Below are 21,981 nucleotides of genomic sequence, written 5' to 3'. Positions count from 1 at the left end.
TCCTACGCTGCGAAAACATACTAGTAGGTTAATTGGCTGCAGACAAATTTAACCCTAGTGTGTGTGTGTACTTGCATTCATAAGCTTGTGGGGACATTCACCTGTTTACACACCAACACTGTGGGGACCTGAGTCACAGTGGGGACAAAAATTGAGGTCCTCACAAAGCTTCCCAAGGGTAATCAATTCAGTGACTTTGTTGATATGCTCAGCATAAAAATCTGGCATGTTTCCCCCACAAGTCACATTTTTCGGAACAAAAGTGTGCGTGTGTCCAATGTGGAGGGGAGAGTGTGTGAGCATCCCACCGCCAGAGTCCAGTATACTGTCCAAATGTATAGCAGGAGCAGTAAGAGGAAGAGACTGCAGCCTGCTGGCGCTTTATACACCAAGCAGGAATCTGTCTGCTGCTGAAGGTAAAGCAGGGACAGTGAAGCATGACAGAGCCCACCAGTAGCTTTGACTATAGTCCGGAGAGCACAGTGAAGATGAGTATGCCCCTGACAATTTGGAGGAGAGCTGTTCAGAAACCATCGGTGATGCCCAGTTGACCACCAGCGCAGCAGAGTGCGGGTACCCAGAGATGAGTTCTATGTAGGACCATTCTCGACCTTCAGGCAGGAGGGGTTTAAACACAGAGGGTCAGAGAGATGATGCAGTGTCTATCCAAACGCTATCCAGAAACAGTGATGGCTCCAGGACGTATAACAAAAAGCAGTATTGCCTGTACTGTGAGAAGTCCCCCTTAAAAATTGCCCGGCACATGGAGCATGATCACTGCAATGAGACTTGATTGCTCTTGAAAAAGTTCTGTGATAATAACGAAACGCGTAGAGGTGCTGCATTTACCACATAACTAGCAGTTTTACCATAGATTAGCACTATTACAGTTAATTGTATGAACATTGTTATGAAGTTTGATCTGAATAAAGTTATTGTATTGTCCCGCCTATCTAATCTGTGGAGAAACCGCAAACATTCTGCTCAGCTACGGAGGTCTTTCGTTTTGGAGGTTCTGATCTGGACATCTATTTGTTTGGCAACAATGAAAGGAATCCGATCTATTCTACTTACAATTTGCGGAGAGGCTGCTGTTATTTTATTCAGCTACGGGGAATTCTTCATTTTGGAAGTTTCTATCTGGTTATCCACTTTCTGCGACAACGAGAGGAATTCGATTCATCTTACTTATATGTAAGTTATTAAGTTCACTTCTTTAGGTTATTTATATTTGAAGCTGATTTTGTTTTCCTTTTCATCCGTATATACCCAACGATACCTTTTTCCGGCGAGATCTGCTATTTGTGAGGAAGCATTAGTCTCAGTTCAATTCATCATAAGATATGGACAAAATTGGACTTCAGTCACATATGTGAGACATTTTGTGTATACATATATTTTTCTCCTATATATAAGAACTCAATGTTGTATACGCTATTTAATTGCAATTTTCCCGTTGTATGTTGGCTAGTAGTGTAGTTTCTCAGATTGGCTGTGCACTGTAGTAGTATTAAATGAGACTGAAGTAGCCTGGGCCCTGAAATTCCCCAAGCACTCTAAAGAAAGGTGCATGCAATTGGCACATCTTCGCAATAGGGGCATGTTTGCACACAACGCTGATGCGATTAGGCAGGCCATTGCGTTCTGTTCCCGTGCAAACTTCCAGACAAAGAGATGGATGCCAAAGGCTTCATGCACTTTGTAGTCTTCCAGGGCTTGTTTGCAAGGAAATACCTGTGGTGACACATGAAGAGATGTAAGCTAAACAGAAGGAGCAACAAGCTCACACTTGGCAAGAACAGAGTCCAGTCATTGTGCGCCTTTGCTCAGCCTGTTCCACCTGATACCAGTGGTGGCTTTTGGAAGCTCTTGAGAGACATGACCCAGTTTGAAGTCTTACTCACAGTCAGAAATGACCAATGCATCAGGCAGATGGAGCAGCATCTCTTCAACCGGTTCAGATCAGATTAGAGAAATGGGCAGGCTACTGCTACAGGCCAGAAAAGCTACCCCTTTGGGGAGAATGGAAGACTTTACCACTCCATCGAACTTTCTGCACGTAGTAGACGCTGTGAAGCTGGTAGCTGGCTATAACAAGGAGACAGGTACATTTAAGACACCCTCCCTGGCATTCAAGGTCCCGAGCATTGTGGAGTGCCGAGCCATGATGGAGGGCTGCACTGCTGCGATTGAAAAAACACAAAATATCAGGAAGATATATGAGACGAGATGGAACGAGTTGATCTCATTGGCTGCCTTGAAAACTGTCTAAGTGGAACATGTCTCAGCTCTTACCTTTCACAGAAGATGTGAAATAGATGTACCTCGATGAGAAGCAGAAAGACTACTGAAGCGGTCTATCCACTGAGCCTACGGTTAACCACTGGGCACTACTTGCAAAAGTCACCCTGGCACAGGTGATCTTGTTCAATCGAAGAAGGGAAGGGGCAGTTTTAATAATGTTGCTGTCTACTTTCTCCTCAAGAGATACTTCGGATCTCCACGAAGATGAGTCCCTAGCGCTTTTTGGGTTTGAGAGGAAGCTCTGCCGGCGCTTCTCTCGCATTGAAATCCGAGGAAAGCAAGGGAGAAAATTCCCCATCATGCTGACAACAGTCACTCAAGCTGCAATGAAACTTCTCGCAGAAAAGCGTGAGAAATGTGGAGTGGATAGCCAAAATGTCTACATGTTCGCCAGAACAGCTGCCTTGTCACACTTCAGAGATTCCGGTTGCATACGATTGTTTGAACGAGAGTGTGGGGCCAAGCATACTCACACGCTGTCTTCCACAAAGCTTCGAAAGCACGTTGCCACTCTCTCGAAGGTCCTCAACCTAAATAACACAGAACTGGATCAGTTGGCAGACTTCCTTGGGCACGACATCAGGGTGCACAGGCAGTATTGCCACCTCCCAGAAGGTACCCTCCAACTTGCCAAGATCAGCAAACTGTTAATGGCTCTCGAGAGTGGCAGCCTGGCCGAATTCAAAGGCAAGAATTTGGACAAGATGCACATTGATCCAGACGGTAAGTAGGAAATCTGGTGTCTGATGTATGCTTTTGACTTTTACCTCGTCATTTACATATCTGTTTCTTTTCAGAACCGGTCCAGCTACAGAGCAACTTGTCGGATGATGAGCAATCCCCCGTGACAGAGGGACACGTGGCCAAGCGTTTGGTCGACACTTACATCATCATCATCATCATCATCATCATTTATTTATATAGCGCCAACATATTCCGTAACGCTTTACAATTGGGGACAAACATAGTAAACTAATAAACAAACTAGGTAAAACAGACAAAGAGGTGAGAAGGCCCTGCTCGCAAGCTTACAATTCCATGTCAAAAGAGAGGTGGTGTATGGACCTGACAACATGAGACCAGTGCCCCTCCATGGCTTTCACAGTGTAGCACAGTTTTGCTAGGCAGAAGAACTTTGCCTTCTGTTACAGCTAACAGTGTAATCATGGGCTTGTAGAACCAGTAGAAGAGGTCTTCACCTATTGCAGCAGTCTTTCCCATAGAGCTGGTTATGCTCACAGGGACTAATTTCTCTTTCTCTTTCTATCATGATATGCTCACAGGTACTCAGATGCCCTCAGGACTTACATTCAAAGTAGTACAAGCTTATGAACTTACTGCTGCCTGAGATAGCAGGAAATGGTACAAGCGGAGTAAAGGGCAAGCCAAAGGTCTAGGGTCTGAAGCAGGATACATAGTCAGGTACAGGCAGATAGTCAGGGCTGGCAGAGATCAAAGGAGGTCCGGGTAACAAAGCAAAGGTCAGGGCAACAAGCAAACATTCAAGGTCCAAGTTCCAGGCAGAAGGTCAAACATGGTAGTCAATCCAAAAGTTTAGCAAACAGCACATGGCATACTGACAATCAACTTCTGGGTCACATACTGACTGATGGCCGCCCATTCTTGCCTAATCAATGCTTGGAGTTTGGGGGTTTTTGTTTGTTCATTCGCATGGTTGACCACAAGTTCTCGATGGGATTACGGTCTGCAGAGTTTCTTGGCCATGGACCCAAAATTTTGATGTTTTCATCCCCGAGCCACTTAGTTATCACTTTTGCCTTATGGCAAGGTGCTCCATCATGCTGGAAAAGGTATTGTTCGTCACCAAACTGTTCTTGGATGGTTGGGAGAAATTGCTCTTGAAAGATGTTTTGGTACCCTTCTTTATTCATGGCTGTGTTCTAATGCAAATTTGTGAGTGAGCCCACTCCCTTGGCTAAGAAGCAACCCCACACATGACAGGATGCTTTACTGTTAGCAAGACACAGGACTGATGGTAGCGCTCATCTTTCCTTCTCCTGAAAAAGTGTTTTTCAGATGCCTCAAACAATCTGAAAGGGGATTCATCAGAGAAAATGACTTTACTCCCTGACCCTCCTTTTAAAGCTTCCAGCCTGTTATTCTAACTCAATCAGCATGACAGAGTGATCTCCAGCCTTGTCCTTGTCAACAATCTCACCTGTGTTACCAAGAGAATCACTGACCTAATGTCAGCTGGTCCTTTTGTGGCAGGGCTGAAATGCAGTGGAAATGTTGTTTGAAGTTCATTGTCATGGCAAAGAGAGACATTGAAATTAATTGCAATTCATCTGATCTCTCTTCATGACATTCTGGAGTATATGCAAAATGCCATCATAAAAACTGAGGCAGCAGACTTTGTGAAAAATAATATTTGTGTCATTCTCCAAACTTTTGGCCATCTATAATATAAAAGCCTAGCGGCGTGTGTTAGTCTGTGTGTGAAAAAAAAAAACCAAGCTGCAGCGCCACCTGCTGGGCGGAGTTATACACTGACCTACTATATTCTTAGCATTATCTAATATATAAAAGTAAAAGCCTAGCGGCGTATGTTAGTGTGTGTGTGTGTGTGTGTGTGTGTGTAAAAAACTATTTTCTCAGAAAGGACGCATCCAATTGACCTGAAATTTGGTATACTGACATTATTTGACAAAAAAAATTAGAATAGTGAAGTCAGTTAACTTCCATCATCCCCCCTTCCCCCCCGTGGGAGGGGTAGTAAAGGCTAAATTTACGAGTTGAGGGGTCAAACTCATTTTCGTGAGGTAATTTTACCTCATGAACACACATTAAAAAGGGCGCTTGTGTCGGGAAGTAACGCTCTTCCCCTGAGGAGCCCTGGGCTAGGCCCAAATGCATGACAAGAACCTTTTTAAGACCTTAAGTAGCTTGATTTGACTAGAATGCATGAGTATCATGCACGGGTTAACTTGTGATTGTATATGTGCTGTAATTTTAAGAATTTGTTTTGAAGGAATTTTCAATGTGATAATATATATTTTTATAATTATTTGCTCAGAGTGTTTTTAAAATGTTGGAATAAATATTTTTTGTGCCTCTAAAAATATATATTTAAATTATGCAATTTCGAGCTTAGCCATTGGTGGTATTTCTAATACTACATATTGCAATTAAGCATTTGTACTGTTACTCACTGTTCCCCACTTAGAGCCCAGGCTATTAACTAGATTGTTGTTTCCTGCAACCAGTTTCTGGAAAGTGATGTCATCAATGGAGAAACGATGTCCAAACACAACAGCAGATATGACATTGGCAACCGAATGGATAATGAAGAATGATGTATCCATGGGTTTCCCTAATGACATTAGACAAATAATGAGTGCTGGTTCATAGCCTAATACTGTGTTAAATTCTATATTCTAAACAGATTCATTGCTCTATTCCCTATGTCATAGTTTCCGACTTTGTGACTCTGTCCTCTGGGAGGACAGGTCAAGTAACAGGGATAGGAGGGGGCGTGGTGAAGTCTTTGCATCACCTTAGCCACGCCCCCACTATAAAATGCGTAAATTCACTGCATTGAATAGCGGGGGGCAGGGCTTAATGACGCGATTAAGCCCCGCTCCCCGTTATTCAATGCCGTGAATTTCAGCATTTTTTAGGATCCGGGAGGGTTGGCTACTCTTACGGGAGTCCGGGAGGACTCCCCGAAATTCGGGGAGTATGCAAGTATGCACTATGTGTGTTATACCAGCTACTATCCCATCTCTACTCTGAGTCTCACTTGCTCCTATGTCTCAGCATTACTCTCTGCCTCTAGAGTGTAGAACCTGCTTTACTCTCTGCCTCACATGTGCACCCCCTTACTCAACTTCATATGTATTTGTACTTTGTATTATTTGTCATTTTGACTGTCTGGCACTGGTGAGTGTTGTGGCGCCTTACATATAAACGATAATGATCTGTAGTAATGGTTCTCAAGTTCAGTCTTTAGGCCTCACACAGGCCAGTGATTAAGATGGAACCATTTGAATATGGTGAGATTTGACCTCTACTGAGAACCTCTTGTGTACTCTGTGAACTTTAACATGAAACTGATACCCTACATTGCAGAATATTTTAACATTCACTAGAGGAACAGATTGTGTGTTTTGTACACAAACATAAACTGCAAAAAAAAGACACTTTTCTAATCCTATCTTATTAAGAGTGTGTAGATGTAAATATAACATGGCTATTTGACTTACCGTTCTGGGCTGCAAAGGATTCTACCAGGCACTGAGCTTCTTCCTGAATCCGTGTCTCTAATCCACGTTTCCCTAGTCCAAGATTCCTTAAAGTCATGAGTCCAAAGCGTCTCTGTTGTTTCCAGTTGTGTCCATTAGATATTACAATGCCTACAAGAGGCAAGAATAAAAAGAACCTTTTGTCATTTTTTTAAAAATTTAAATATTTACATTTTCTAATTTTATATTTGACTTGGAAATGGATAGTGTACAAGCCGTACTCCTTTGTCCTGATTTACGAATGCACAGAATCAATGTTGTTGACAAAAATATACTTTAAATAGCTTTCCCAATATCAAAATAAAATGAAATAATAAACAAACAATCTCAACCTCTTAAAATTACTCACTGCTCCACCAATTTGGAGGTATAGCAAGTTTTGTATAAAAAAAAAAAACCCACAAAAAACAAACATTTTTCCCGTTAATAAAAGGTCCCTTATATTATCTATAAGGGAAATCCTATGTACTGTATATACTCGAGTATAAGCCTACTTTTTCAGCACATTTTTTATGCTGAAAAAGCCCCCCTCGGCTTATACTCGAGTGAGTGCCTGTTCTCCGGTCCCTCAGCTCTTATCTTCCGCAGTGGAAGTTAAGGGCTGAAAAAAATCCCTCCCTCCCTACCAGGCACAGAGGATAGTAAACACAGGGGGACATATCCAGAGCTCCTCGTCAATGAGAAAGAGATGCAAGATGTGTGTACTGTCCTAAAGACAGCCTAGTAGGAGACGGGCGCAGTACCTGGGGTGAGCAGTTTATCTAGTAATTATTTATAACAAACATATCCTCTCCAATATTTTCCAAATTGTGGTATCTGCTATCCCATGTGAACGCTATATACACTATATATACACAATATATACACCTTACTAATATGGTTGCTGATTTTTTGGTACATTTGGAGACATTTTGGGAGCCTGAGTTTATTAAAAGAAGCAAGTCATTTCCCACCCTAGGCTTATACTCGAGTCAATAAGTTTTCCCAGTTTTTTGTGGTAAAATTAGGTGCCTCGGCTTATATTCGGGTCGACTTATACTCGAGTATATACGGTATTTATTTTTCTGCCAAGCCCTGTCTATTGTTGCTCAGTCGTTACTTTGAAAATAGATAACTGCACCTTTTCCACTTGTAATGTCCTTCAGGAAGTTGGAATTTGGACGTCCAGACATCTCCTCGGAGTGAGAGATGATGGCATTCTTCACAGCCCGGTATCCATGTAGCACCACGATAGGCGTGTGGCCAAGCCAAACGGTGTAAATATTCCCATAAACCTTTGCCAACTATAAAAAAGAGGTAGTGATAATGAAACCCAAAGGTGTCCTTATTCAGGTCTGTATCCAGCTCTCCAACACCAGTTTGATATGCCTACTTTCAATATATGTGCTCAGCAATCACTCTGATGTGAGAAATGCACAGTGTGATCAAGTAAGAAGATTATCCATGAATGCTATATCTTTCTGGGACCCACCTCCAAAATTCCCTTCCTTGTACAACACTTACCAGAACATGGATTAAAACTGCTGCATAGGAAAAGGTTGCTGAAACCTATAGCTATCAGTCAAACATTTATGTTCATTTTCTAAACTGTAGCAGAAAAATCACTGAACCTTTACACGTCTTCCCTTGTCTACAGCTATTTTTTAATTCACTTTATTGTAATGATTAAATATAATTAAGTGAATGCCAAATATGAAATAGATATACAAAGTAAAAAGACAATACCTTACTGAGAGTGTCTGGATACAGATTAAAGCTGAGGGCCCACAGATTCCCAATGAATGGCAGTGGAGAAGGTCCGGGTGGGAGACTTCTTGCCTTCCATATTATTTTTAAGTATTTGGCAATAAGAATACAGGCCAAAACAGCCAACAACAGCTGGTGAACAAACCACATAGTCTTGTTCAGCCACAGTGCTTTTATTCCTTTCCTATCTGCTTGGCTCCTTTTGTGTGTTCACAAGCCTACATATGAGACTTTTATACATTTCTGTTGACTGGTACCCCTCCCACTGTTAATGTTCAGCAGAGTAGCACATTGTAAATTCTCAAACATCTGTACATTCATGAGCTTTAAGGAAGCATATAGCATATATATATATATATATATATATACTGTATACATACTGTGCAATTTTTCACCTATGTAAATGACCCTCATTGTCATGATGTGCAGCACTAAAACTGGGTAAGTTTATTTCTTTTCATTAGAATCTAGATCTACATCAGTGCTGACCAAGAGGTATATTTACTAAACTGCCGGTTTGAAAAAGTGGAGATGTTGCCTATAGCAACCAATCAGATTCTAGCTGTAATTTTGTAGAATGCACTAAATAAATGAAAGCTAGAATCTGATTGGTCGCTATAGGCAACATCTCCACTTTTTCAAACCCGCAGTTTAGTAAATCTAGCCCCAAGTGTTTAAATGAAGAACTATGTAATTGTGGGTCAAATATTATTAAAAAATTATGTCATACAGTGTAGTGGACTGCATCTGTCTCATGGGCCCCTAGTTGGACAACCATGATCTATATTAATGATGGACAACCTGAAGCATGGTACATCTTCTAGTCTTCAAAAGGCCACACATTACCCATAATCTCATGAATAAGTTAAAACAAATGATGTAATCAAAGAAATAGAGACTGAACTGTAATATATCGGCAGGCATTTTAAACAAGTTACACTCTATAACAAACGTCACAATAAAGCAGGAAGGAGCTGGGGGGCACATGCCTACTCATCAGTTTCCTTGTTACAATCAGTCCTATGTAGTCCTAGCCACAGCAGCCTGTAGTTACACAAGTACCAGCTACAATTCTCTGAAGTGCTGAGGGCTGCATCACCAACAGGACAAGAGGACAACGGATTTGTTGTTTTTGTTTTAATAATAACTTGGTTTTAATTCAGAAAGATGAGACAGTATCTTATATTAGTATGGGGCATAATGACTTTTTTTTTGCAAATCTTTTTATTCACTTTTCAAGATACCTAACCAATACAGTTGCACATAAAGTATAAGCCAACTTTAACAACACATTAAAGCAGCACAATACCCCCCCCCCCCCACCCCCGCTATGATGATTTTTGTGAGAAAGGTGTGCTCAACTTTAACTGACTGACCAATGAGAGGAAGCTTGGATCTTCCACGACACAGCTCATAGATCCACATTTTAGATGTAAGCCACATACTTTCCTAAAGTGTAGATCATGGTGTCCTTAACATTAGAAGCAACCCCTCCTCAGAGAAGCTAGCTCCACAGTTTATATTTCACCTAATCCTCAGTGTGCTTGTCTATAGATTGGTAAAACTAGACATTCCTCTAGTGCGCTTAAGGCTGAACTGCTGTATAGGTGACATGTATGTTTCAATAATGGTGGGAACACACCAGGGAATAGGGAGACACACAGGGATAACTTCACCCACTAGGGATAAAATTTTGACCTGATTTTTAATTTCTGAACACAATTCAACACACGTGAAACCATTTTTAGCAATGTAGAATAGTTCAAGTTGAAATAATTATTACAATATACATACTTCACTCAGACATTTTTTAAACCAGGAATATCAGATTTATGATGGATTTTAGTCCGCTATAGTAGATTTTAGTTTAGTTGTTTGATTGTCACACACAACATTTTTGTGCATTTTGATACAACCAAATTAATGTGTTGTGTCCCTATCTTAGGACTTGCCATTGAACCCTGAATTTACAGTTTTTCACAAGTGACACTCCATGAACTTTTGAAGTTGAACATTTTCTATTTGTATTTATTTCACAATCTAATGCTTTGCTTTAATATACCTTGCCCTCAAACTGTGCTGAACTCTGGTATTAAACTCTGATGACCCAACTCAGGAATGTATTCATTCCACAAACTCACTTAAACCCTTTTCTTATAAAGAAAAATAAATGCACACAATATTGAATGCAGTTATTCTCATATTCCTGCACTGGTGGTAAGGAAATAGAACACAGCTAATCTCTGCCTCCCATTGTCTGCTTTTAAGGTGTCAGTAGTTTTCTTGATTTGTTCACCTCAAACAACTGGAATAAGCTCTTAATTATCTAAAATTGTTTAACCATGAGCAAAATTACTCTGAACACACACATTTATTTACACGTATGACGACGGGTTGTAACTCTGCTGTATTAATATAAATAAAACATAAATAAAACAAAACAAAACAGAATACTTAAGTTTACAAAGTAGTGATCTCTACAAAACATGCATCGCTTTCGTTATTATGGGATATGCGCCAATAACCAGTTAATACATTTAAAGTAGAGATGTGCGCAGACCCCCGTGTTTTGGTTTTGATTATAAAGCCATCTTCGTGTTTTGATTTTGGCCAAACATCCTCATGTGTTTTTGTTTTTACAAGTTGTGAAAAACAGTTAAAATTATGTGATTTTGAGCTGTTTTTGTTCCTACAATAGTATTTCTAGCATTAATATTCATTTACAGTCTATTCTTTAAAGATCTCTTCACAACTGGCAACATTTTCACCAATTTTCACCAATTTTGGCCAAACCCTGCAGTGAGCTGGCTGGCTAAACTTAGTGACAGAGCAGTTCAATAAAAGATACAATCCCTATGAAACATTGTGGCACAGCAGTGGCAGACAGGATAGCAGTTTGATAAAGTAAGGACAGCATAAAAGCAGAGCACTGGCTGATAGGATGTTAATTTTAGAAAAGAAGATATCCCAGAGTATGGCCACCCCTACTACTGAAATGTCTTGAGAAAATCACTAAAGCATATAAAGTATGGAATTCCACCTGGTCACTACCTCTTTCTGGATGTAATACATATGTTCAACAGTTACACGATCCACATTTATATGGTTGATACTGTAATATAGGCAGGTTAACAATAATGACAATTGACAGTATTATTAGTAGAGATGTATGCAGACCCTCCTGTTTTGATTTTGGTTCTACAACCATCTTTGTGTTTTTTGTTTTTTTTTGTTTTGGCCAAAAATACTCGTGTTTTGGTTTTGGTTTTGGATCTGGATTTATTTAAAATTTGTGACAAATCGATACATTCATGTCATTTTCATTTTTGTTCCTACATTTATGGCATTAACATTCATTTACAGTCTATTTTCTAATGATCTCTTCATAACTGTCAAAATTTTCACCAATTTTGTTGCAGTGAGCTGGCTGGCTAAAATTAGTGACAGAGCAGCAGCACTAATACATGGTAGTTTAATAAAAGATACAGTCATGGGCAAAAGTTTTGAGAATGACACAAGTATTGGTTTTCACAAAGTTTGCTGCTTCAGTGATTTTAGACCTTTTCGTCACATGTTGCTATGGTATACTGACGTAAAATTGCAAGCATTTCATAAGTGTCAAAGGCTTTTATTGACAATTACATTAAGCTTTGCAATGAGTCGATATTTGCAGTGTTGGCCCTTCTTTTTGAAGACCACTGCCATTCGCCCTGGCATGCTGTCAATCAACTTCTGAGCCACATACTGACTGATGACCACCCATTCTTGCCTAATCAATATTTGGAATTTGTCAGAATTTGTGGGGTTTTGTTTATCCACCTGCCTGTTAGGAACCCCCCTAGCCGATACTGCACAACCCGGAATCCTCACTGCCAGTCAGGTGTTCACTGGAGCCCCTAGTGGTGGGGACCGACTGGGCCGCAGACTGACAGAGGGTCGTGAAGTGCGTACCGGCTGGGGAGAACCCGGGAAAGCGGAGTGAAGTCCAGGCAAGGGTCGAGGGCCGACAGCAGACAGGGAATCCAATAAACAACCCGAGGTCAAGGGTCACAAGCAAACAGGAAGGTCGGTAAACACGCCAGAGGTCGGGGTCACAAGAAACACAGGCAGGGTCCAAATACAGGCAAGGGGTCATACACGGGCAATCCAACAGAATATCCAAAGGACAGGAGCAAGGAGCAAGGAGCAAGGAGCAGACTGGTAACAGAAGCTATAACCAGCAGTGAGGCTGCAGACCTCACTGCCTTAAATAGTACCAAGAGCCAATCAGGACAGAGGAGGACAGGGCTGACAATCAGGCTCAGGAGGCTGCTAATTAATTACTAGCTAGAACTAGCATAGGTAATAACACAAACCAGGAAGCATGTATAAAAATATAAATGAACCAGTTTTAATAATATGAGAGCTCCCCCTGGAGTTGGAGGATGTCCCTACACCCTCCTACAGCTATGCCACAAGGATAAAATCAGAGCACAGAAACTAAAGCACGTAGCCGTCTGCTAGTTCACACCAGGAGGCAGCGTACTGCCGTGGCTCGTGACAGTACCCCCCCTTGAGAAGGGGTTAAGGAACCCCGACACCCAGGTTTCTTCGGAAATTTCTTGAAGAACTCTTTCAGCTGTTTAGGGGCATGGAATTGTCTTCGCGGAACCCAAGACCGCTCTTCCAAACCTCGAGTTTTCCATTGCACCAGGAAATGCACCTGACCCTGTACCTCTTTAGAATCAAGAATGCTTTGAACCACAAATTTTCTAGATCTGTTCCGACTCTGTGCATATGGACTTGGGTAAAGTACAGGTTTGAGCAGGGAACAATGGAACGTGTTGGGGATTCTCAACGACCCAGGAATTTTTAACCTAAATGCAACAGAATTAACCTGCTTGATGATGAGAAACGGACCGATGAACTTAGGGCCCAACTTCCTGCAAGGCTGTCTGAGCCTAATATTTTTTGTAGAAAGCCACACTTTCTGGCCCACTTTGAGGGAACAGGTGGTATGGTGGCGGTCCGAATTTTTTTTGCAACAAATGAGGCTTGTCTCAATGATGACTGCACTTTTTTCCAGATAACTTTGAGATCGCTGGCAGTGGAGCGAATCTCCGGAACACCAGTGGACTTGAGCGAGTACAAAGAATTAGATCTGGGGTGAAAACCATAATTGCAGTAAAATGGAGAGATTTTGGTAGATGAGTGACATGAATTATTATAAGCAAATTTTGCCCAGGGTAACAAGGAGGACCAGTTATCATGAAATTCCGACGTGTAGCATCGTAAAAATTGTTCTAAGGACTGGTTAAACCTTTCAGTTTGCCCATTTGACTGAGGGTGGTATGCAGATGACAAACTAATCTTGATTCCGAGAAGGGTACAAAAGGATTTCAAGAATTGTGCTATGAACTGGGAACCCCGATCGGAAACGATATCAGTAGGGAGTCCAGGGAGACGGAAAATATGTTGGATGAATAAGACATTTTGCTGAACCGGTCAACCACGACCTAAATGGTATTGTGTCCTGCAGAGGGTGGCAGATCGGCTATAAAGTCCATAGACATGTGTGTCCAAGGTTTTGCAGGAATGGCCAATGGAACCAACTGGCCTACTGGACGAGTCCTGGGGATTTTATTCCTGGCACAAACCTCGCACGAGAGGACATGACTTTTGACGTCAGCAGACAATGATGGCCACCAGACAGTACGGGAAAGGATTTCTAGCGTCTTCTGAATTCCAGGATGTCCGGCAGTCCTACTATTATGCGCCTCTGCAAGAACCGCTTTCCTTAAATGGACTGGAACAAATAGACACCACTCCGGAGCAGTATCAGGGGCTAACCTTTGAAATCTCTGAAGTGTGATACTCAGGTCTTGGGGTAACCCAGCATGGATTTTGGAAGACGGAATAATAGGCTCTGGGTTTGTGACTGGAACATGGTGTGCCAAGAAGCTTCTGGACAGAGTATCTGCCCGGACATTTTTGGAACCTGGTCGGTAGGTGATCACGAAATTGAAATGGGTAAAGAACAACGACCAACGGGCCTGTCTGGGATTTAGACGTTTGGCTGATTGAATATATTGTAAGTTCTTGTGGTCTGTAATAACGGAGATCTGATGTGAAGCACCCTCCAGCCATTGCCGCTACTCCTCGAAGGCCCATTTAATTGCCAATAGTTCCCTATTACCGACATCGTAGTTGGCTTCTGCTGAAGAGAACTTACATGAGAAATAGGCACATGGGTGTAGACGATGAGTATGAAGGTCCTTCTGTGATAGGATAGCATCGGCACTGACGTCTGAGGCATCGACCTCAAGAACAAATGCTTTATTTGGATCCGGGTGTCTAAGGACCTGAGCGGACACAAAGGCTTTTTTCAAGCTTTCAAATGAGGCTACTGCTTGGGGCGACCAATTAGTTGGATCCATTCCTTTGCGAGTCAGGGCGACAATGGGAGACACGTTGTCAGCAAAGCCACGAATGAACCTTCTATAGTAGTTGGCGAAGCCCAGGAACCTCTGCACCGCCTTAAGATTGTTTGGTTGCACCCAATCCAAGATAGCTTGAACCTTAGTTGGATCCATGGAGAATCCCTCAGAAGAGATTATGTAACCCAGAAAGGATACCTTTTGCACCTCAAACTCACACTTTTCTAGTTTGGTGTAAAGGTGGTGTTCTCGCAATTTCTGTAGAACCTGCTTGACGTGACCCTGATGTACGGATAAGGATTTAGAATAGATGAGGATATCATCTAAATAGACGACCACGAAACAATCAAGGAACTCCCGAAGAACTTCATTAATCAGGTCCTGGAATACTGCAGGTGCATTGCTAAGACCAAACGGCATGACCAGATACTCGTAGTGGCCAGAGTGCGTATTGAATGCCGTCTTCCAATCATCTCCTTCTTTGATACGGATGAGGTTATATGCTCCACGAAGATCGATTTTGGTGAAGACTGTGGCACCTCTTAATTGATCAAATAATACGGAGATGAGAGGAAGGGGATAGGTGTTCTTGACTGTAATGAGATTCAGTCCTCGGTAGTCAATACAGGGTCTTAGTCCTCCGTCTTTTTTGGATACAAAGAAGCATCCCGCTCCTACTGGAGCTTTAGATGGCCTGATGAAGCCTTTCTTCAGGTTTTCATCAATGTAATCCTGCATGGATTTGGTCTCTGGACCAGAGAGGGAGTATAAGCGTCCCTTAGGCATTCTTTTGGGAAACAACTTGCAGACCTAAGTGGACCTTTCCCAGACATGCTCCTTTTTCAAGTTTGTAAGGGCAAGAGCAGGAGAAGTGGCCTTTATTACCACAATAAAGACATAGGCCTTGTGACTGTCTTCTGTCTCTTTAGTCAGGAGAGAGGCGATAGGCCCCCGACTGCATAGGTTCCTCCTCATCCGTGGGAACCGGGATAAATGCAGATGAAAAGGTAGATGCCTCTTTCTCTGTCTCCCTCTCCTTGATTCTCCTGTCAATTTTAATGGCGAGTTGCATAAGGCTTTCCAACGAGGTGGGGAAAGGATACTGCACAAGTGAATCTTTGATCTGCTCTGAAAGTCCAAGGCGAAACTGGCTGCGTAACGCTGGATCATTCCATTCACTGTCAAGTGACCATCTGCGGAATTCAGCGCAGTATTCTTCTGCAGGACGTCGTCCTTGCTTTAGAGCCCGTAGATGAGCCTCAGTGGAGGCAACTCGGTCAGGGTCATCGTAGAGCAGACCCAATGCGTTAAAGAAAGCTTCCAAAGATTGCAAGAAAGGACTAGACTGCGGCAGGGTGAAGGCCCAAGACTGGGGGTCACCCTGCAGGAGGGAGATGACAATCCCGACTCTCTGTGGTTCCGAACTGGAAGACCGAGGTTTCATCCGAAAGTAGAGCTTGCAACTTTCCTTAAAGTTCCGGAACAGGGCTCTATTTCCGGAGAACCGATCTGGCAAATTTAACTTGGGTTCATCGGTGGAACCGGAAATGGCTAGTGTAGTCTGGGAGTCCTCCTCTTGAGCGGACAAACGCTTGGACAATCCCGGACCATCTGATACAGGGTCTCAACACGACCCGCCAGGGCTTGGAATGGAGACGATTTGGTTCCGCTTTCATCCATCCCAATTTCGTCTCCAGAATGTCTTTTGGTTGGTTATAATGTAAGGAACCCCCCTAGCTGATACTGCACAACCCGGAATCTACTCTGCCAGTCAGGTGTTCACTGGAGCCCCTAGTGGTGGGGACAGACTGGGCCGCAGACTGACAGAGGGTCGTGAAGTGCGTACCAGCTGGGGAGAACCCGGGAAAGCGGAGTGAAGTCCAGGCAAGGGTCGAGGGCTGGCAGCAGACAGGGAATCCAATAAACAAGCCGAGGTCAAGGGTCTCGAGCAAACAAGAAGGTCGGTAAATACGCCAGAGGTCGGGGTCACAAGAAACACAGGCAGGGTCCAAATCCAGGCAAGGGTTCATACACGGGCAATCCAACAGAATATCCAAAGGACAGGAGCAAGGAGCAGAGCAGGTCAGCAGACTAGTAACAAAAGCGCCTTGGCGTGGCGGATGGCTTAAACATACATTTGCAAATGTGTGCAACAAAGACTTTTGCATTTTTATCTACAGTAGAAATGGCAGATATGTTGCTGGCTATAGCAGTGTGCTGGGGAAAAATGTTGTGTGTATGTTCCTTGCAGGATAACCCCACCCTTTCAAGCACCTGTTATGGCCTATAAATTGATTTGAGCAGCTTCCACTTCTGTATTTGTCTGAGAGGCATGTTGGTGTCAGTAGCTGAGAGGGGGTACTGGCACTGAATTGCTGTTTGGAGGCTTCTGGGGTACCTCTTTGGTAAGTTGGCTCTCAATTTAAAAACACATATGTATGGCCCAAATATATGGGACGCTCATTGTTTAGAGTAGGACCATCCTATTAGCAAAAGCGCCTTGGCGTGGCGGATGGCTTAAACATACATTTGCAAATGTGTGCAACAAAGACTTTTGCATTTTTATCTACAGTAGAAATGGCAGATCTGTTGCTGGCTATAGCAGTGTGCTGGGGAAAAAATGTTGTGTGTATGTTCCTTGCAGGATAACCCCACCCTTTCAAGCACCTGTTATGGCCTATAAATTGATTTGAGCAGCTTCCACTTCTGTAATAACCAGCAGTGAGGCTGCAGACCTCACTGCCTTAAATAGTACCAAGAGCCAATCAGGACAGAGGAGGACAGGGCTGACAATCAGGCTCAGGAGGCTGCTAATTAATTACTAGCTAGAACTAGCATAGGTAATAACACAAACCAGGAAGCATGTATAATATAAATGAACCAGTTTTAATAATATGAGAGCTCCCCCTGGAGTTGGAGGATGTCCCTACACCCTCCTACATCTATGCCACAAGGATAAAATCAGAGCACAGAAACTAAAGCACGTGGCCGGCTGCTAGTTCACGCCAGGAGGCAGCGTACCGCCGCGGTTCGTGACACTGCCTCTTGAGGATTGACTACAAGTTCTCAATGGGAATAAGGTCTGGGGAGTTTTCTGGCCATGAACTCAAAATTTCAATGTTTTGATCCTGAGCAACTTAGTTATCACTTTTGCCTTATGACAAGGTGCTCTATCATGCTGGAAAAGACATTGTTTGTCCCCAAACTGTTCTTGCATGGTTGGGAGAAGTTGCTCTTGGAGGATGTTTTGGTACCATTTTTTATTCATGACTGTGTTCTTAGGCAAAATTGTGAGTGAGCCCACTCCCTTGGCTGAGAAGCAACCACACACATGAATGGTCTCAGGATGCTTTACTGTTGGCATGACACAGGACTGATGGTAGCACTCACCTTACCTTTTCTGAACAAGCGGGTTTTTTTCCAGATACCCCAAACAATCTGAAAGGGGATTCATCAGAGAAAATCACTTTACTTCAGTCCTCAGCAGTCTGATCCCTGTACCTTTTGCAGAAAAGATGCAGGCTGTCCCTGATGTTTTTCCTGGAGAGAAGTGGCTTCTTTGCTGGCTTTCTTGACACCAGGCCATCCTCCAAAAGTCTTTGCCTCACTGTGCAAGCAGATGCACTCACATCTGCCTGCTGCCATTCCTGAGCAAGCTCTGCACTTGTGGTACCCCAATCATGCAGTGAATTAACTTTAGAAGATGGTCCTGGTGCTTGCTGGATGTTCTTGGGAGCCCTGAAGCCTTCTTCACAACTATTGAACCTTTGTCCTTGAAGTTCTTGATGATCCGATAAATGGTTGATTAGGTTCAATCTTACTAGCAGCAATATTCTTGCCTTTTGAAGCCCTTTTTGTGCAAAGCAAGGATGACTGCACGTGTTTCCTTGCAGGTAACCATGGTTATCAGAGGAAGAACAATAATTTAAAGCACCACCCTCCTTTTAAACCTTCTAACTCCAACTCTACCAGCATGACAGAGTGATCTCCAGCCTTGTTCTTGTCAACACTCTCACCTGTGTTAACGATAGAATCACTGACCTGAAGTCAGCTGGTCCTTTTGTGGCAGGGCTGAAATGCAGTAGAAATGTTGTTTTTGGGATAAAGTTCATTGTTATGGCAAAGAAGGACTTTGAAATTATTTGCAATTCATCTGACTACTCTTCATGACATTCTGGAGTATATGAAAATTGCCATAATAAAAACTGAGGCAGCAGACCAATACTTGTGTCATTCTCAAAACTTTTAGACATTACTGTACAATCCCTATGAAACATAGTAGTACAGCAGTGTAATTTTTTTGGAAGCTGCTGCAGGGATCCACATGCAGTCGATGAATGCAGAAAATGCCCAAAAATATTATGGGCCAAAGACAGCATCTCCTACACTAACCCCTCATTTTTTAATAAATTTTGAACAACCACGCTTTGTGTGCAAAGCATGGTACATGTTGTAATTCACTCAGTTGTAATGCACATAACATTTTCGCTACATTATCGGCAATGAGAAATCCTGGAAAGAGTCTTAGTGAGATGAGCCATTTTGCCGAGTTTTTCCAATAGATTGACACCAGTATGTTTCTTAGTGAAGCCAGTGAAACAGAGAGCTTGACTGTGAAGGCAAATATGTAAGGGGCAGTATCACATTTGTACTAGGAAACATCAATTAGGCAGGTCTCTGTGTTTGACAGCACAGCCCAAATAAAACAAAACATTTTCTTTAACGAACCAGTTGTATTAATTTGAATGATATTGTGGAGCAGTATCTACATTGCAAGGTAACAGTCCATGCTTTCCCTATCTCATTGGACATTCATGTGGTGTGGTGGCAGCTACAAGTAGTTCCAAATTCAAGTAGCTTTACTATTGTCAATCATGGATCAGTCCATAGATCAGGAGCATCCCACTACTAGTACTGTAAGTAGTAATACTGTCACAGTGTCCGAGTTTGAAATAGACCTCGAAGCCTGCTCAGGATGGGCTTACCCCCAGAGAGGTGCGGAGTCTTACAGTAGAGAGGTATTCACCAGGGATCCCCACAAGGGAATATGGGCTTAGCTGCTCGATAGCACAGGTCGCAGTCCTCTAAGAGGGATAGAGCAGGCTGAGGAGGAATCGTGGAGCGGTGAGGGACTACCCGAAGGTAAGTGCAGAGGCTTGGGTGAATGGCAGGTAAGTCTGGAGGATCCAGGAGGACTGATTACTAGAAGAGAATACATATACAGCCGTGAACTGAAGAGCTGAGCTCCATACTAGCCTGAGTACCCAGTAGGTGGATCAGTAATGATGCATACGCCCGTAGAGACCTCCAGTCCTGGAATGTGGACGCAGAGACACAGGAGAGACTATGAGGAAGTACTACTGTCGTCTGGAGTACTGAGATCACACTGGGTGGCTGAGGCTAGATGCAGGATCGATGATGAAACACGAGGTACTGCAGAGTAACACAGGTCTCCGTCGAGGAACAGGTAACACAGAATATCAAGAGAGAGGTAATGAGCTGCAGAGGACTGATGCGCTGAGATCCCTGAACAGCGAGTAGCTTGGAAACAGGACCTGTGATGATGCGCGAGGTTCTGCAATATACCACAGTTCTTGATCATGGAACAGCTAACACAGAATTCAGCAAGCAAACAGGAGTCAGAGAGGACAGCGTCCTCACAGGTAAGGGGACCTGAATATTTGACAACGGGAGATAGGAGGAAGTGCCTTAAAAAGTGTTCTGACCGGCAAACGGGCAGAGGAAGTTTGAATGTGCCGGGGTTGCACATGCATGGTAGATGACACAATGATGACAGAAAGTTAGGGAACGCCATGTAGAGTGCGGAATAAGTGAGACGTGTAATAAATACTTTTTCAACCTCTTTGAGTAAAGAAAGTCATGTGGGAAGAAAGTGCGCTCCAAATCCAAACAACATTTGTTGATCTCAAAGAAAACATCAGCTTTTGATTTAAATATAAAGGTAAAAGTTACTGATGAATGTGGTGATTTGTCTACAAAAATGAACATAACTAACATTCCATACATTACATGCAGTGGTAAGAAAAGTCTCAGACCATGACCATGTTTTACTAGTAGTGGTCCAGCTACTGCTCTTACACCTACTACTTTGCCCATTGCAAAACCAAATGCCCATCATGGTCATGCATCTTCTGTAATTTCACATACACCTTCTCATTCTGAGTATAGGTCTGTCAAATCTGAAACAGCCACATCAGTGCATGAAAAGAACACTGAGGTTGTCCATGAGTGCTTTTTGTGAGTCTGACATTTCAGATTCTGACACAGTAATTATAGGACAGTTTCCTTCCAAAATTTCACAACCATTTGGAAATGGTCTGATACACATGTTCGAAAGTTACATGACTGACATTTATATGGTCGACACCATAATATAGAAAGGCTTGGAAAGTCGACAATAATGACATTGACAGTATCATTAGCTCAAGAATTTAAATCTAGACAGTATTAATAGGTCGACAATAATATCCCTAACCCTATCCCTAGCCATATCCCTATCCCTAGCCATATCCCTATCCCTAACCCTATCCCTAATACTTTCCCTAACCCTTTCCCTAACCCTAACCACATAATACTGTCTACATTTGAATTGTTGACCTAATAATGCTGTCTACATTTGAAATGTCGAACTAATAATATTGTCTACATTTGAATTGTCGATCTAATAAGATATTGTCATCTTTCTAAATGTCAAACAATTGAATGTGAATAGGGGTATGATGAGAGTTACGACCGCATACCTTTGGAAATGTGAGGATGAGTAGTAATTATTATTATTATTGATTTAGACATAGACATTGAGGATGCTACTTTGGAACTTGCTAATGTACAACAGGATGAGGGAGATAATCGTGGATCTGAAAATGTTACAATGTGTTGTACTTAAACAGGATAATGAAGAGAATGATGTATGTGTCCAAGTCAGTCTCCTATGGTACCACCTCATGCCTATGATAAGTGCATTATCATACTTGGCCAAAGACAAAAAATCCACCGTTTACGTGTGGAAATATTTTTATCCTAACCCAAACAAAATTTGTCAAGGCATCTATAGCCTTTGTGATTGCCATAATAAGTAGAGATACTCATCTCCTCCCATCATCATTATCATTGTAACACCCCCCTAGTGGTGTTCTAGTAAAACCCTGCACTTCAGTGAATACAGGAGGGGGTCACCTAGAGGGTAAGCTAGAAGTTTATAAAAAGTTACATAAACTGGTTACCATGGT

At 42.5% G+C, this 21,981-nt stretch overlaps 1 protein-coding gene across 1 annotated transcript in view; it reads right to left on the bottom strand.

The window, feature by feature from the left end:
- Positions 1 to 8,465, bottom strand: part of LOC142107673 (cytochrome P450 2J4-like) — a 36,827-nt gene extending 28,362 nt beyond the window's left edge. Inside the window, exons 1-4 of the mRNA XM_075191246.1 lie at positions 8,295 to 8,465; positions 7,690 to 7,852; positions 6,531 to 6,680; positions 5,478 to 5,638 (exon numbers count right to left, since the gene is read on the bottom strand). Of these exons, the coding sequence (XP_075047347.1) occupies positions 5,478 to 5,638; positions 6,531 to 6,680; positions 7,690 to 7,852; positions 8,295 to 8,465 (645 nt within the window). The remainder of the gene's footprint in view (positions 1 to 5,477; positions 5,639 to 6,530; positions 6,681 to 7,689; positions 7,853 to 8,294) is intronic.
- Positions 8,466 to 21,981: the final 13,516 nt, after the last annotated feature.

This window comes from Mixophyes fleayi, chromosome 1 (assembly GCF_038048845.1).
Source record: "Mixophyes fleayi isolate aMixFle1 chromosome 1, aMixFle1.hap1, whole genome shotgun sequence".
In the NCBI taxonomy this organism is placed as follows: Eukaryota; Metazoa; Chordata; class Amphibia; order Anura; family Limnodynastidae; genus Mixophyes; species Mixophyes fleayi.
Note: the sequence above shows the minus strand (reverse complement) of the source record. Positions and strands in the feature narration are given on the sequence as shown.